This window comes from Salmo salar, chromosome 06 (genome assembly GCF_965601325.2).
Source record: "Salmo salar chromosome 06, fSalSal1, whole genome shotgun sequence".
Taxonomy (NCBI): domain Eukaryota; kingdom Metazoa; phylum Chordata; class Actinopteri; order Salmoniformes; family Salmonidae; genus Salmo; species Salmo salar.
Window position 1 is genome coordinate 32894342 of NC_138296.1, and position 16412 is coordinate 32910753.

At 41.2% G+C, this 16412-nt stretch overlaps 1 protein-coding gene across 1 annotated transcript; it reads left to right on the forward strand.

Annotated features, from left to right (window-relative positions):
- Nucleotides 1-2454: 2454 nt before the first annotated feature.
- LOC106606926 (L-fucose dehydrogenase) lies at nucleotides 2455-10661 on the forward strand. The gene is made up of 9 exons (XM_045720232.2): nucleotides 2455-2807; nucleotides 2909-2947; nucleotides 5157-5254; nucleotides 7896-7962; nucleotides 9333-9424; nucleotides 9584-9688; nucleotides 9795-9862; nucleotides 10029-10125; nucleotides 10308-10661. The coding sequence occupies exons 1-9, from the start codon at nucleotides 2717-2719 to the stop codon at nucleotides 10449-10451; spliced, it is 801 nt and encodes a 266-aa protein (XP_045576188.1). The 5' UTR covers nucleotides 2455-2716; the 3' UTR covers nucleotides 10452-10661.
- Nucleotides 10662-16412: the final 5751 nt, after the last annotated feature.

Sequence of the window (16412 nt, forward strand, 5' to 3'; positions counted from 1 at the left end):
TGTCTATCCTCTGTTTGATTGCTCCGTAAGTCTCTATCTCCCACCTCCCTAGCTGTGTCAGGTCGGGGGGGGGGGGGGGGGGGATGTGGGGGCACCATGGCTCCTTCAGGGGTAGTGTTAATCTGTCTCCTGATACCCCACCCTGGGTGAAGTGAAGATAGTTAAGCTTGTTTGTAGGTCACAGCCTTCAGTCTCTCCCCTTTGCTCTCTCTCATGCCTACTATTTCTCTGGAGAATGCTGTCAGGTCGAAATTCAATCCACTGCCTTCTCTCTACAGCCTCAGCACGGTGTCCTCTTCAGACCCCCACCCCCTAATGACAGCCCTCTGCCCCCTCTTAAAGTCTTCAATTTTCCCTCTCTCCCTGTCATAAACAAACACACAAAAACAGACACACACCATCCTCAACACATGTACTGATGTCCTCACGAGACCCAAATGAACACCCATAAAATCCCAGTGAAAATATATTTTGGAGTTCCATTCTGGCTTCAGTATTTATATTGCTCCTGACTAGGGCCCTGTGTTTTTCTGACCATGTCACCTTACCAGGAAACACTCAGGACCCTAAACGAGTTATGTAGCAGAGCCAATGCATTTCCTGGTGAGGTGTGGTCAGGAAAAATGTAGGGCCCTAGTCACATTTACAAACATGTTAATACATGTTATGAGACCAAACAGTAAAACTGAAAGCCTACAACAAAAAGCCATGACACTCCTTTTCTGATTATCCTTTCGTAAGCCTTTATTCAGTTGGCTTAGTGTATGGTATAGTATAGTGTATGGTATAGTATAGGGTATGGTATAGTATAGTATAGGGTATGGTATAGTATAGTGTATGGTATAGTATAGGGTATGGTATAGTATAGGGTATGGTATAGTATAGTATAGGGTATGGTATAGTATAGTGTATGGTATAGTATAGGGTATGGTATAGTATAGGGTATGGTATAGTATAGGGTATGGTATAGTATAGGGTATGGTATAGTATAGTGTATGGTATAGTATAGTGTATGGTATAGTATAGGGTATGGTATAGTATAGGGTATGGTATAGTATAGTGTATGGTATAGTATAGGGTATGGTATAGTATAGGTTATGGTATGGTATAGTGTATGGTATAGTATAGGTTATGGTATAGTATAGTGTATGGTATAGTATAGTGTATGGTATAGTATAGGGTATGGTATAGTATAGTGTATGGTATAGTATAGGGTATGGTATAGTATAGTGTATGGTATAGTATAGGGTATGGTATAGTATAGGTTATGGTATGGTATAGTATAGTGTATGGTATAGTATAGGTTATGGTATAGTATAGTGTATGGTATAGGGTATGGTATAGTATAGTGTATGCTATAGTATAGGGTATGGTATAGTATAGGTTATGGTATAGTATAGGGTATGGTATAGTATAGGGTATGGTATAGTATAGGGTATAGTATAGGGTATGGTATAGTATAGGGTATGGTATAGTATAGTGTATGGTATAGTATAGGTTATGGTATAGTATAGTGTATGGTATAGTATAGGTTAAGGAATGGTATAGTATAGTGTATGGTATAGTATAGGTTATGGTATAGTATAGTGTATGGTATAGTATAGGTTATTGTATAGTATAGGTTATGGTATAGTATAGTGTATGGTATAGTATAGTGTATGGTATAGTATAGGGTATGGTATAGTATAGTGTATGGTATGGTATAGTATAGGGTATGGTATAGTATAGTGTATGGTATAGTATAGGGTATGGTATAGTATAGTGTATGGTATAGTATAGGTTATGGTGCACACGTGTCAGACAGGTAATGACTCACAGGTGTTGTGTCAACGAAAATGTAAGTGACATATAGTGACCACTGTAAGATGTCAACAGCATTATTTCTGGGCTAGAAAAAGAGTACATGGGGTGGCACGTAGCCTAGCAGTTAAGAACGTTGGGCCAGTAACCGAAAGTTTGCTGGTTTGAATCCCGAGCCGAGTACGTAAAAAAATCTGTTGATGTCCCCTTGAGCAAGGCACTTAACCCTAATTGCTCCGGTAAATCGCTATGGATAAGATTGTAAGCTAAATGACTCAAATGTAAATGTAAAATAAGAATTGATGGTTGAGTTAACTATTTAGAGACGTGTACCAGTTGGAAGGGGTAAAAAACATGTAAAATGTATAACAGATATAACACTGATATGAGGTGGATTTTACAGGAAAGTGAGAATTAAAGCATTTATTAAGGTATTTTTTTTATTATGCATTAAACAATTGTAAAAACCATCCCATTGGCTTCTTGGTTAATTGATGAATGTAATGGCTTATTTTTTCCATTTCAGAATATGCCTCATGCATAGATTGAGATACCGGTATGCATGTTGACACAGCAGGTTGTAGCACCAGGATGTGCGTTAGAACTTGCATGGAGCTTAAACTACAAGTCCCACAAAGCCGCTCACCTGTCTTCACAGACGACAACAAACCCCATGATTTTTGAGGAACTTGGAGAAGGGAAGAGAAATTTTACGTAGAAATGTAAAAGACAACGGGAGGAATGCAATTATATATTTTGCTTCATGTAAAGAAATAGAATAAAAAGTGTAGCTTGGAAAGAGGGCAAGTAACTTTGTTTGCGGCATTCGACCAACACAGTCAACCAGGTAGTGACGATTCTTTGTGAACGTATCATCAGTGAAATCATCACCCGTGACGGGTTGGCTCTAGTGAACATGTCAGGCAGTACATTGCGTTACGGAGACAAAGTTGTCATTGTGACCGGCGGGTCCAAAGGGATTGGTAGAGGGATTGTCAAAGTATTCGGTAAGAATCAAAGTTGCTGATTTGAAGTTAGTTTGTTGAGATTTGAGCAGAGTGAGGTACTGGGGAAACAATAATGTGCTATTCTGTTGTTTTTTTTCCAGTGGAGAATGGAGCCAAAGTTGTCTTCTGTGCAAGGGGGGGTGAGTGTCTGCACGTTTATTAGATTTTTTGCTCAGATTAAAGTATACCATTGCAGGTGTGGTGGAACTGGTGGCTTCTACGGTTGTAGCTAGATGGAGTACAGCTACGTATCAAAAGTTGCATGTTCGAGTTGCGTCGGTGACAACCGTAGGATTGTAGCTAAGCCTAACCTTAACATTTTTCTCCTAACCTACTACTTTAATTCTCCTAACCTGCTACTTTAATTCTCCTAACCTGCTACTTTAATTCTCCTAACCTGCTACTTTAATTCTCCTAACCTGCTACATTAATTCTCCTAACATGCCACTTTAATTTTCCTAACCTGCTACGTTAATTATCCAAACCTGCCACTTTAATTCTCCTAACCTCCTACTTTAATTCTCCTAACCTGCTACTTTAATTCTCCTAACCTGCTACTTTAATTCTCTTAACCTGCTACGTTAATTATCCAAACCTGCCACTTTAATTCTCCTAACCTGCTGCATTAATTCTCCCAACCTGCTGCATTAGTTATCCTATCCATCTAGCCACAACCGTAGAAGCCATCAGTTACAAGAAACCAACAGAATCACCACACAGGTATCAATAATGTGTCTCAGAATCTTCATTCATCAGTAATCCATTGTTGAAGACTTTATGAATTGTTAAAAAAATCCCTCTCTACATCATCTTTACATTGCATATTCATAAGCTTACTGTATTCTTATTATATATATATATATATATATATATATATATATATATATATATATATATATATATATATATATATATATATACTGCTCAAAAAAATAAAGGGAACACTTAAACAACACATCCTAGATCTGAATGAAATAAATAATCTTATTAAATACTTTTTTCTTTACATAGTTGAATGTGCTGACAACAAAATCACACAAAAATAATCAATGGAAATCCAATTTATCAACCCATGGAGGTCTGGATTTGGAGTCACACTCAAAATTAAAGTGGAAAACCACACTACAGGCTGATCCAACTTTGATGTAATGTCCTTAAAACAAGTCAAAATGAGGCTCAGTAGTGTGTGTGGCCTCCACGTGCCTGTATGACCTCCCTACAATGCCTGGGCATGCTCCTGATGAGGTGGTGGATGGTCTCCTGAGGGATCTCCTCCGAGACCTGGACTAAAGCATCCGCCAACTCCTGGACAGTCTGTGGTGCAACGTGGCGTTGGTGGATGGAGCGAGACATGATGTCCCAGATGTGCTCAATTGGATTCAGGTCTGGGGAACGGGTGGGCCAGTCCATAGCATCAATGCCTTCCTCTTGCAGGAACTGCTGACACTCCAGCCACATGAGGTCTAGTATTGTCTTGGAACCCAGGGCCAACCGCACCAGCATATGGTCTCACAAGGGGTCTGAGGATCTCATCTCGGTACCTAATGGCAATCAGGCTACCTCTGGCGAGCACATGGAGGGCTGTGCGGCCTCCCAAAGAAATGCCACCCCACATCATGACTGACCCACCGCCAAACTGGTCATGCTGGAGGATGTTGCAGGCAGCAGAACGTTCTCCACGGCGTCTCCAGACTCTGTCACGTCTGTCACGTGCTCAGTGTGAACCTGCTTTCATCTGTGAAGAGCACAGGGCGCCAGTGGCGAATTTGCCAATCTTGGTGTTCTCTGGCAAATGCCAAACGTCCTGCACGGTGTTGGGCTGTAAGCACAACCCCCACCTGTGGACGTCGGGCCATCATACCACCCTCATGGAGTCTGGTTCTGACCGTTTGAGCAGACACATGCACATTTGTGGCCTGCTGGAGGTCATTTTGCAGGGCTCTGGCAGTACTTCTCCTGCTCCTCCTTGCACAAAGGCGGAGGTAGCGGTCCTGCTGCTGGGTTGTTGCCCTCCTACGGCCTCCTCCACGTCTCCTGATGTACTGGCCTGTCTCCTGGTAGCGCCTCCATGCTCTGGACACTACACTGACAGACACAGCAAACCTTCTTGCCACAGCTCGCATTGATGTGCCATCCTGGATGAGCTGCACTACCTGAGCCACTTGTGTGGGTTGTAGACTCCGTCTCATGCTACCACTAGAGTGAAAGCACCGCCAGCATTCAAAAGTGACCAAAACATCAGCCAGGAAGCATAGGAACTGAGAAGTGGTCTGTGGTCCCCATCTGCAGAACCACTCCTTTATTGGGAGTGTCTTGCTAATTGCCTATAATATTGTTGTTTTTTTACAGTGGCAGCAGGACAGGCTCTAGAGGCCGAGCTGAACAGAGCAGGGCCAGGGTCATGCAAATTTGTACCTTGTGACATCTCCAAAGAGGAGGACATCAAGGTAGGGCTTCTGGGCAATGACTTATCTTATAGGTCAGTCAAATGATCACTCATATGCACAACATTTCAACAGAGTTTATATCCTCATTCCTTAGTGGATCACATGACCTGTGGTTTATCAGAATGCTTACTATTACGTTTTGTATTGTAATCTACACTCCACCTATCTTTAGTCTTTGTTGGATTTTCCCTGCCTGTGAAAGGACTCTTCTCCACTGAGTTTACTCATAGGTCTAGCAAGCCCCTTGCTCCTCATTTGAATGTCTGCTTATAAACTGCTTAGAAATCACTATTAAAGGCGTAGTCGGTCATTATTTGAAGCTCTCTGTGTTTCCTGTGCCCTGGTTTCCTGTTTTCTTCCCCTGTTTTTTGTGCTTGCCTCCCAGACTGAGAGTTCACTCAGGCATTGAGGTCTGTGCTGACATACATTTATTAATTCGTTTAAAAAATTATATATATATGTGTGTGTGTGTGTGTGTGTGTGTGTGTGTGTGTGTGGTGTGTGTGTGTAAACTTCCGACTTCAACTGTGTGTATATGTATATATATATACACATACATACATACATACATACATACATACACACACACACAGTTGAAGTCGGAAGTTTACATACACCTTAGCCAAATACATTTAAACTCCGTTTTTCACAATTCCTGACATTTAATCCTAGTAAAAATCCCCTGTCTTAGGTCAGTTTAGGATCACCACTTTATTTTAAGAATGTGAAATGTCAGAATAATAGTAGAGAGAACTATTTATTTCAGCTTTTATTTCTTTCATCACATTCCCAGTGGGTCAGACGTTTACATATACTAAATGAGTGTTTGGTAGCATTGCCTTTAAATTGTTTAACTTGGGTCAGATGTGTCGGGTAGCCTTCCACAAGCTTCCCACAATAAGTTGGGTGAATTTTGGCCCATTCCAACTGACAGAGCTGGTGTAACTGAGTCAGGTTTGTAGGCCTCCTTACTCAAACACGCTTTTTAAGTTCTGCCCACAAATGTTCTATAGGATTGAGGTCAGGGCTTTGTGATGGCCATTCTAATACCTTGACTTTGTTGTCCTTAAGCCATTTTGCCACAACTTTGGAAGTTTGCATGGGGTCATTGTCCATTTGGAAGACCCATTTGCGACCAAGCTTTAACTTCCTGACTGATGTTTTGAGATGTTGCTTCAATATATCCAGATAATTTTCCTCCCTCATGGTTCCATCTATTTTGTGAAGTGCACCAGTCCCTCCTGCAGCAAAGCACCCCCACAACATGATGCTCCAACCCCCGTGCTTCACGGTTGGGATGGTGTTCTTTGGCTTGCGAGCATCCTCCTTTTTCTTCCAAACATAATGATGGTCATTATGGCCAAAGAGTTCTATTTCTGTTTCATCAGACCAGAGGACATTTCTCCAAAAAGTACGATCTTTGTCCCCATGTGCAGTTGCAAACCGTATTTTGGCTTTTTTATGGCGGTTTTGGAGTAGTGGCATCTTCCTTGCTGAGCGGCCTTTTAGGTTATGTCGATATAGGACTCGTTTTACTGTGGATATAAATACTTTTGTACCTGTTTCCTCCAGCATCTTCACAAGTGCCTTTGCTGTTCTGGGATTGATTTGCACGTTTCACACCAAAGTACGTTCATCTCTAGGAGACAGAACGCGTCTCCTTCCTAAGTGGTATGACGGCTGCGTGGTCCCATGGTGTTTATACTTGCGTACTATTGTTTGTACAGATGAACGTGGTACCTTCAGGCGTTTGGAAATTGCTCCCAAGCATGAACAAGAATTGTGGAGGTCTACAATTTTTTTCTGAGGTCTTGGCTGATTTATTTTGATTTTCCCATGATGTCAAGCAAAGAGGCACTGAATTTGAAGGTAGGCCTTGAAATACATCCACAGGTACACCTCCAATTGACTCAAATGATGTCAATTGACCTATCAGAAGCTTCTAAAGCCATGACATTTTCTGAAATTTTCCAAGCTGTTTAAAGACACAGTCAACTTGGTGTATGTAAACTTCTGACACACTGGAATTGTGATACAGTGAATTATAAGTGAAATAATCTGTCTGTAAACAATTGTTGTTAAAATTACTTGTGTCATGCACAAAGTAGTTGTCCTAACCGACTTGCCCAAACTATAGTTTGTGAACAAGACATTTGAAAAATGAGTTTTAATGACTCCAACCTAAGTGTATGTATATATTGGAGTGGACAGATAGATGAAGCCTCATCAGACAATTAAAATGTATTAGTGATCAAACTAACACTGCAAGACGGAAGCTTTCCATCATGTTTTACATTTACATTTAGGTCATTTAGCAGATGTTCTTATCCAGAGCGACTTCCTTTTTTTCTACACATCCAATCATCAATCAGTGTCCAGACCCTGGTGCTTGTGAACAATAGTGACATTGCTATAACCTGTTTTGTGTGTTTGACTGAGGGATGTGTGTATGTTTCTATGTTATTTTAGTGGTGTGTCTAGCTGTTTTTTCAGCTTAGGCTCTATGTAGCAAGTTAGATAGGTACATAGGTAATGGGATCATAGGGCCACATACCTGGAGATGGCAGTTATAAACGTCTTACACAGTGTGGTGGTCAATGACAGAGAGCAGTCAACTCAACGTGTGATATTCTCTCTGCAGAGGTTGATTTCAGTGACAGTGGAGCATTATGGTCAAATAGACTGTCTGGTCAACAATGCTGGGTGGCGTGAGTATCTGTTATCATTTTCTATGAGAATTGATGTTGTTAAGGAAAGAAAGAAAGGACATGATATATCCACAAATCAGCTGATAGTTGGTATACCAATCCACATCCAGGCACTTATTTTTATTATTATATATATACTTTTTTTACCACCTTTTTCTCCCCAATTTCGTCATATCCAATTTGGTGGTTACAGTCTTGTCCCGAAACACAACCCCGCCAAGCCGTTCTGCGTCTTGACAAAATGCACGCTTAACCCGGAAGCCAGCCGCACCAATGTGTCGGAGGAAACACTGAACTGTCTGTGTGCATGCACCCGGCCCGCCACAGGAGTCGCTAGAGCGAGATGTGACAAGGACATCCCGGCCGGCCAAACTCTCCCGTAACCCGGACGATGCTGGGCCGATTGTGCGTCGCCTCATGGGTCTCCCAGGCGCGACCGGCTGCGACACAGCTTTGTATATATCCAGGATCTGTAGTAACACAGCTAACACTGTGAGGCAGTGCCTTAGACCGCTGCGCTACTTGGGAGGCCCTGGCAAGCCATTATTTCAACAGGCATATTCAAGCATTAAAAACACATACACTGAGTGTACAAAACATTAAGAACACCTTCCTAATATTGAGTTGCAACCCCCCTTTTGCCCCCAGAACAGCCTGGACTCTACAAGGTGTCGAAAGTGTTCCACAGGGATGCTGGCCCATGTTGACTCTAATGCTTCCCAAAGTTGGCTGGATGTCATTTGGGTGGTGGACCATTCTTGATACACACAGGAAACTATTTATGGTGAAAAACCCAGCAGTGTTGAAGTTCTTGACACAAACCGGTGTGCCTGGCACCTACTACCATACCCTGTTAAAAGGCAGTTAAATATTTTGTCTTCCCATTCACCCTCTGAACGGCCCACATACACAATCCATGTCTCAATTGTCTCAAGGCTTAAAAATGCTTATTTAACCTGTCTCCTCCCCTTCATCTACACTGATTGAAGTGGATTTAACAAGTGACATCAATAAGGGATCATAGCTTTCACCTGTATTCACCCAGTCTGTCTGATGTGGAAAGAGCAGGTGTTCCTAATGTTTTGTACTTAGTGTATACGCTTTGCAGCTTACACCATCAAACCGATCACCTCCTGATCGTCACACCCTGACAAAGGTGCAAGTCGCAACGCAGATGTATTTTTAATGCTATACTGGTTTTCATTGGGGGTTTTTAAGATCTGCATACGTTTTTGTACCACTTAACACTTATTTTTGTGGATATGAAATGCATGTTTTTTTCCCCTCTTCTACAATTCACATACTCCGTAGCCATTTGGTTTGTGTTTATGCTGTATTCATTGAGTTCCCTCACTTTCATCCCCTTTCAGACCCACCTCATAAACCCACAGATGACACTACTGCAGATGAGTTCAGAGATCTTTTGAATCTTAACCTCATCAGTTACTTCCTGGCCTCTAAAGTAAATAATTCACTCATTATATTTACTTTACTGAAACCCTTCAGGTACAATGCTTTATTACTTGTTATAAGCATGTATGAGCCTTAATAATGGGTTATTATATAGCTTATAATATGTTTTACTTCATCACGGATCTCCCCACCTCTCTCCCCTCCTCAGTATGCCCTGCCCCACCTGCGACAGCGCCAGGGGAACATCATTAACTTGTCCAGTCTGGTGGGCTCCATTGGTCAGAAAAATGCAGCACCATATGTAGCCACTAAGGTGAACTAAAAGTCTAGATAACAGTATGCATCAGTACTTTATCCCAGTGTTTGAGGCTTGGAGAAGTAGGCCTAACAGGGGTGATGCGTCTCTTTTCCTCCACAAGGGGGCGATCATTGCCATGACAAAAGCCATGGCTGTGGATGAGAGTCGGTACCAAGTGAGAGTCAACTGGTGAGTAGAACTGGCATCTGTCTCCATTTACAAACTTTTAGGATTTTCTACTTCTTTTTTTCTCTTGCCCCTCCGTCTGTCCTGTTTTTAAAATACTTTTGTATTTTCCCACTTTCTCTTATCTCTAGCTCTGTTTGCTGCAGTCTAAATGTGCATTATCTTGTAGCATCTCCCCTGGTAATGTGATGACACCTCTGTGGGAGGAGCTGGCTGGACAGACTGCAGATACCTTAGCTACCATTAAAGAGGGAGAGAACGCTCAGGCAAGTGCTCACTGGACAGGAGCCAATACAAGATAAACAATGAAATATAAGATCTGTTACAATGACATATTTCAGAATGAATTGAGAAGGGAGGGTTGGTAGAGACTTCCTAATTTCACCTGCATCTCTCATCTTGATAAACCTGATACCTTATCTTTAACATTCTTCCTAATCTCCAACAGCTGCTTGGTCGAATGGGGACAGAAGCTGAGAGTGGGTTGGCTGCTCTGTACCTGGCTGCTGATGCGACGTTCTGCACTGGGATAGACCTGCTGCTTAGTGGAGGGGCAGAACTCAACTATGGCTACAAGAGCCAGGTCCCATGAGCAGGCCTGTCACGCCGGGCCTTGTGCCTACCTGATCAATAACAGGACCTGTTATGTTCTATTGCCATACTGCTTGAGATTATTGAACCAAACACCCTGTCTTACCCATAGGCACGGGATGTAGAGGTGCTGGAGATGGTACAGCACCCCCTGGTGGTGAGATGGTAAAGCTGCAATAATTTGTGTTGCAATAAAAACGATTAAACAGTTTTTTCCGTCGCATTGTTGATATAAATGATAATGGGATTGGGGTAGGGGAGAGAGAAAACATGGGATATGTATATATGGGCCCTATTTTGCATGGAGAGCTCTCAGCTCTGTTTTGTAAGCTGTGCGCTCATGAAATGCTCCTATCTATTCAGTGTGGTTGGTTTGGAGTTGGACACGCTCTGCTGTACGATAGACCGTTTAAGTTCATTCGGGTCTGACCCTATCCACTCTCCATATTCTATTATTTTCCCCTTGTGGTGGATATCAAGTGATCTGGAGACGTTTTCGCAATAGTTTTCCACATACATTTTCTATTAGTTTACAATTCTAAACTTGGCGTAAAGGGAATGGGAACAAAATCAAATTGCGTTCTCTCGCACTTGGCTCGCAGGTCTGCTGCTGCCCATGTCAAATACGTAGCCGTACTAGTCAACTAGTCTAGCAAGCAACACAGTGAAGTGACGCTTTCCACCCGCTGGTGCTGGATCGTGGTGAGCAATTTTCTCCGCGATGGATCGCATAGCTGTCCTTTTGTGCTCAGTTTTAATTGGCACAATCTTAGTTACAACGGCCCTCTAGTTCTATTTCTCTTAACCCTCCTGTATTCCGGTCGAATTGGACCGATTTACAAGTTTTTTCAGAAAAATGTAGTTCATTTAATCTGATTGTCATAAGGTTCCATGACTTTGTCCACACAGGGCACCTGAACACACAAAATACATTTTGATGATTTTATTTACATTTTGGGTGTTTTATTTAACCGTTGTACACCTGTAGTGTTTCCGGTAAAAAATGACCGGTCATTAGAAATGAATGGGTCAGACTACAATTAGTGTATACAATTCTAAACTTGCACATGCATGTGTGTATGAACACACATACACACACACACACACACACACACCTCACTCCCCTTCTTGGCTTCCACGGGAACCTTTCCCCAATAGAATCTTTCCTCCACTGGAACCACACCTGTTGGCAGTCTCACAAAAAATCGCAACATTGTTTCAATAATATATATAACTTTTCTCGCAGCTCTGGTATATAAAGCTTTTTTGAGGCCTTGCTCACAATTCATTCTGTGGCAGCACAATGACCAAACGATATACTGTATGTGAGGCTCTTGATCATATATTTGATCATGACACTAGTGAGGAGAGAGTCCTTGTTAAACTTTGACACAAAATAGTCTGTGATAAATAGCACAATATGTTTCATCTGAGTATTTGTTATAGTCAAAATAATCCATACATTATGCTTTTTTTTTTCTTCTCAAAAACGAGTTGTATGAGCTCAGGTAAATGAGGCCTACAGGCCATAAATAGCAAATAGAAGTTCAAAACGTGTAATGTTCACAATAACTTCAGTTGATAAAAAGATCTAACACAACATTAGGTGATAATATATGGATTATTATGGATTTATGATCAGCTATAATGGGGTGGTAATTTTGTACCGGGAACACAGAATTAATTAACACTAAACGAACACAACAGGAGGGTTTAACACACACATACACACACACACCCCTCGTAATTATGCAGTAGGCTACAAACAATGTGCGCGCTGTTCACAACCGTCTATTCTTAGGCGGCGCGTGAGTTTCAAGTTTGTGAAATTCAAGTTTGGAGAAGCTTACAATTTATCCTACCATTTCTACCGATCTTCATACCAGTTATGATTATCATATGCACATTTTCGTGGAACAGTTTAATTTCAATAACGTTTTTGTTTCTCAACATCATTGTCACGTGGCTGATAATACAAATCGGGATTAAAATTATAAAAAACCCAAAAGTTAAAATCCCACTAATGGGAGAGCACCAGCCTCTGCCATATGAACAACACACTGATTCACCATGAGCCATTGGCGGCTAAATAAATGAGCACATGGAACTATGAGATAGCCTATAGGCCAATGTAGCAGTAGGACTATATTTTACACTGTCAACTAAGAAAAATACATAAAGCTGACAAATAAAAACTGAAAATGTCCTGATGAAAATGCAGGTTCTTTCAATTCCATCTATCTTCCCACCGCCTGTCTGCCTCCCTTTCTATCTGTCTTGATTTGAGCTATCACTAGCGAAGCCAATATTGCATCAAATCAATAAACTGGGTCTGTCCCAATGAAGGTCTGGCCCAAAGCTGTCACTGGCTACATTGAATCAACTAGCCTTTTCTGGGCCTTCACAGTTTCAGCTCCAGTGAGCTCGGGACAGACACAGTTGTTTTTGGCAAAGGGAAAGGTCTTCAGGTATTTTATGGTGTTTCCACTGGGTATATGGGATGCTCAGAGCATGACATTTTGCTCGTTCACACCAAGGCCTGGTGATTATCTAGGGGGAGAGTGTTGGAAAGATTTTTCAAATACTGTGAGGAACTATTATCATTCACAATGGATGTAAAACAAATATATATATAATTAATTGACTTGCTGAAGAAAAAATTGCTGAGAAACTCAGTTTATTAAATGTGGTGAGTTAAGACAATCAGAAAAACCAGACATCCCAAAATAGGCAACCAGACACATTAGTCCATTGATGACATAGTCCCAAAGTGTCTGACCCAAGATGGTGTAGCAGTAAGACGTGTGTGTTTGTCTTTGTCTTATCCCGTGTAAATAGCCGGTCTTTTTCGTATATATCTTAATCTCACTTTCTATCTACAAACTAAATATACTTTCCTGCAACCCGCCTCACCCATTGTGGTACGGATCTTCTATTTTTATTCCTGATAACTGGAACTAGCTACTAGGCAGCTAACTAGCTACTAGTCTTTGTTAGCCACGGCTAGCGGTCTTCACCTTTTTCTCGGCCACCAGCCAGCCTTAGCTCGGACAATACCTGCCAGTCTGCACAGCACGATATCAACGTAGAGCATATCGGACTGCTTCTCTCTACCACATCACCGGATTCCCGCCGCTCTGGATCATTACACCGACCATCGCAGCTAGCTAGCTGCAAACGAGTGGCTACTGTTAGCTAACACCTCTGTCCCGAAGAAAGCACCAGCTAGCCTTGAGCTAGCCTCGAGCTAGGCCCATATACCAGCTAATTCTAGGGCTACAATACCTTCTTTGCCAATTGGCCTGGACCCTTTATTGTCAACACGGAGCCCCGCCAATCCATCACGACTAATAGTTTGAGACCAAGTGAAAACGCATTCATACACTTCTGAAGATAGGGCAGGCAGTTTGATCTGAATGAAAGATACTGTAAGAAAACGGCTGAGTATAGGGCTTTCATTCAATACAGTCTTTCTTCACAAAATAAGTGCCCCTTTATGAGTCCGTCCGTCATTCAAACTGGTGGCTTTTTCCTGTTTCTTTTTCCTGTTTCTGGAAGTGTTATTGACTGTACGTTTGTTTATCCCATGTGTAACTCTGTGTTGTTTGTGTCGCACTGATTTGCTTTATCTTGGCCAGGTCGCAGTTGTAAATGAGAACTTGTTCTCAACTGGCCTACCTGGTTAAATAAAGGTGAAATTAAAAAAAAATGTTTTGCTTGTCAGCACTCAGGTTTTGAAGATATGTTACTTTCACAATACAGAAATCATCCCCACACGATGCATTTTGCTATAAAATGCCTCATATGGGGATGATCTCTGTATTTTGAAAATTACATATCTTGAAAACTTGAGTGCTGACAAGCAAAACATTTTGGGATTATGTAATCAATGGACTAATTAAACAAATACCAAAAGATCGTTTTTGGGTGGAATTGTCCTTTTATCCATGCATTAACCGAATTGAATGTAACCAAATGATGCAGATTAATGGTAAATGTACTACTGGTGACATATGTAATGGTGAATTTATAGAAAAGAACACTCAACAGTCAAACAATTAATACAAACAAGGAATGCGCAAGAATTGGCGGGAGACAGCTCATCACATTCTGGAGAGCTGAGCTCATTCTGGAGAGAGATGCACCAATATCGCCAAATACCCCTCCCCTTCTTCTTGTCAAATGATAGTCAAGACACATTATCTTCACACATATTTTAGATGCATTGCTTTTCACTGACAGCTGCATCTCAATAATTAGCTAGGCCTATTGCTACATGCGCTGCCCAAATTGAGATGCTTCCCAACTAGGCATATAGGCCTACATGCTTGTGATTTGAAACAATCCACCACTATTTTTTTAAATAAGCTAATGATCCTCTGTGGCTAAGTCATGCTTTCTGGTGAAGTATTTTGAATGATTTCAATGTTTTTCACAATGCTCCAAACTCCAGAGCACAAATCTCAGTGACATGGATTTGTCATTTGTTTTGCTACAGGGTAGAAGAAATCCCCAGGAGAAATCCCCAGAGTAGGCCTAATTCAACATTAAATGAAACTAGACCGACAGGTGATTCAGGCTCCACAAAACACAGACGCCCACATTGATTAAACTAAGGTTACTTGGAATAGATTGCACTACCTCACTTATGCCAATATTTTTTATTTACAATACACACATTTTGAATACAGTAAAATACATTTGATTAGTAACAATTATACATATATCAGACAAAATATTTTGCAACCCTCCAATAGGATAGCATCCACTTGCATGTAAGGTAAATTCATTATTTTCAGTCAGTATTCTTGGCTACATAAGTTATGTGAGTGTGATAGCCAGAGTGCCTAGTATTTAATATACTGTATATCTCAGTGCTGCACTAGAGGAAGTTGTGAATCCCAAAGATCATAAAAAGTGTGCAACTGGGAAATGCTTCCCGAGAGTTGCATCAGCTTTCTATATGCACACCAGAGAGGAACATGTGAAGCAAGATGTGAAGTACCCAAAATCTGTCAACAAAAATAAACCCACGAAGTGAGGAGTTTTTGTATGGAGGTCAATGAGAGAGTGTAGAATTTGGTCAATAAAAAAGGTAATTGCTAATTTGCTACAAGAGGCTTTTTTTTATGGAATAGAAGTTTCGTAATGGTTAGGTTGTTATGAATGCACTGATATAATTGGACGCAGGTGGCATTTCGGCAACTTTGAAAAAAATTGCCTCAATATCTGAGGTATGCCTGTTGTCATAGAGATGGATAGAGGACTCATTAGGGATCTAACTCGTTTTGGCATGGGCATTGCCATTGAGGAGTGGGGATTCCTTTGAGTTGGGAGCAATCAGCCAAAATTGACTACTTTGAAATGGAGATAGCCTCAATTGTGCTGCCCATGCTGTCACAGACGCAATAATGGCACAGATACAAAGATGAGTCCTCTATCTATCTCTATTGCCTGTTTTTCACATGCATATCTGCCCTTTTAAATCAAATGAAATAAAATTGTATTTATCACATGCTTACTTACAAGCCCTTAATTAACAATGCAGTTCAAGAAATAGAGTTAATAAAAGATTGACTAAATAAACTAAAGTAAAAAAATACTAATAATATTAAATCTATTAAAAGGTACACAAGAAATATACATAACAATAATGAGGCTATAAACAGGGGGTACGTACCAAGTCAATGTGCGGGGATACAGGTTAGTCGGAATAATTTGTAATGTGACTATGCATAGATAATAAACAGCAGTGGGGGGTGGGCCTTCCTCTGACAACACCTAGTTAGTATTTTTATTTAACTAGAACAAATTCTTATTTACAATGATGGCCTACCCCGGGCCAATTTTGCACCACCCTATCAGACTCCCAATCACAGCCAGATGTGACGCAGCCTGGATTTGAACCAGGTACTGCAGTGATGCCTCTTGCACAGGGATGCAGTGTTTTAGACCTCGCGGC

What these genes read in the sequence shown, in the direction of transcription:
- LOC106606926 (XM_045720232.2), top strand. Translation starts at nt 2,717, where the DNA reads ATGTCAGGCAGTACATTGCGTTACGGAGACAAAGTTGTCATTGTGACC. An exon ending in TGTCTTCTGTGCAAGGGGGG is followed by an intron (nt 2,948 to 5,156) that starts GTGAGTGTCTGC and finishes GTTTTTTTACAG; the next exon opens with TGGCAGCAGGACAGGCTCTA. An exon ending in TACCAAGTGAGAGTCAACTG is followed by an intron (nt 9,863 to 10,028) that starts GTGAGTAGAACT and finishes ATTATCTTGTAG; the next exon opens with CATCTCCCCTGGTAATGTGA.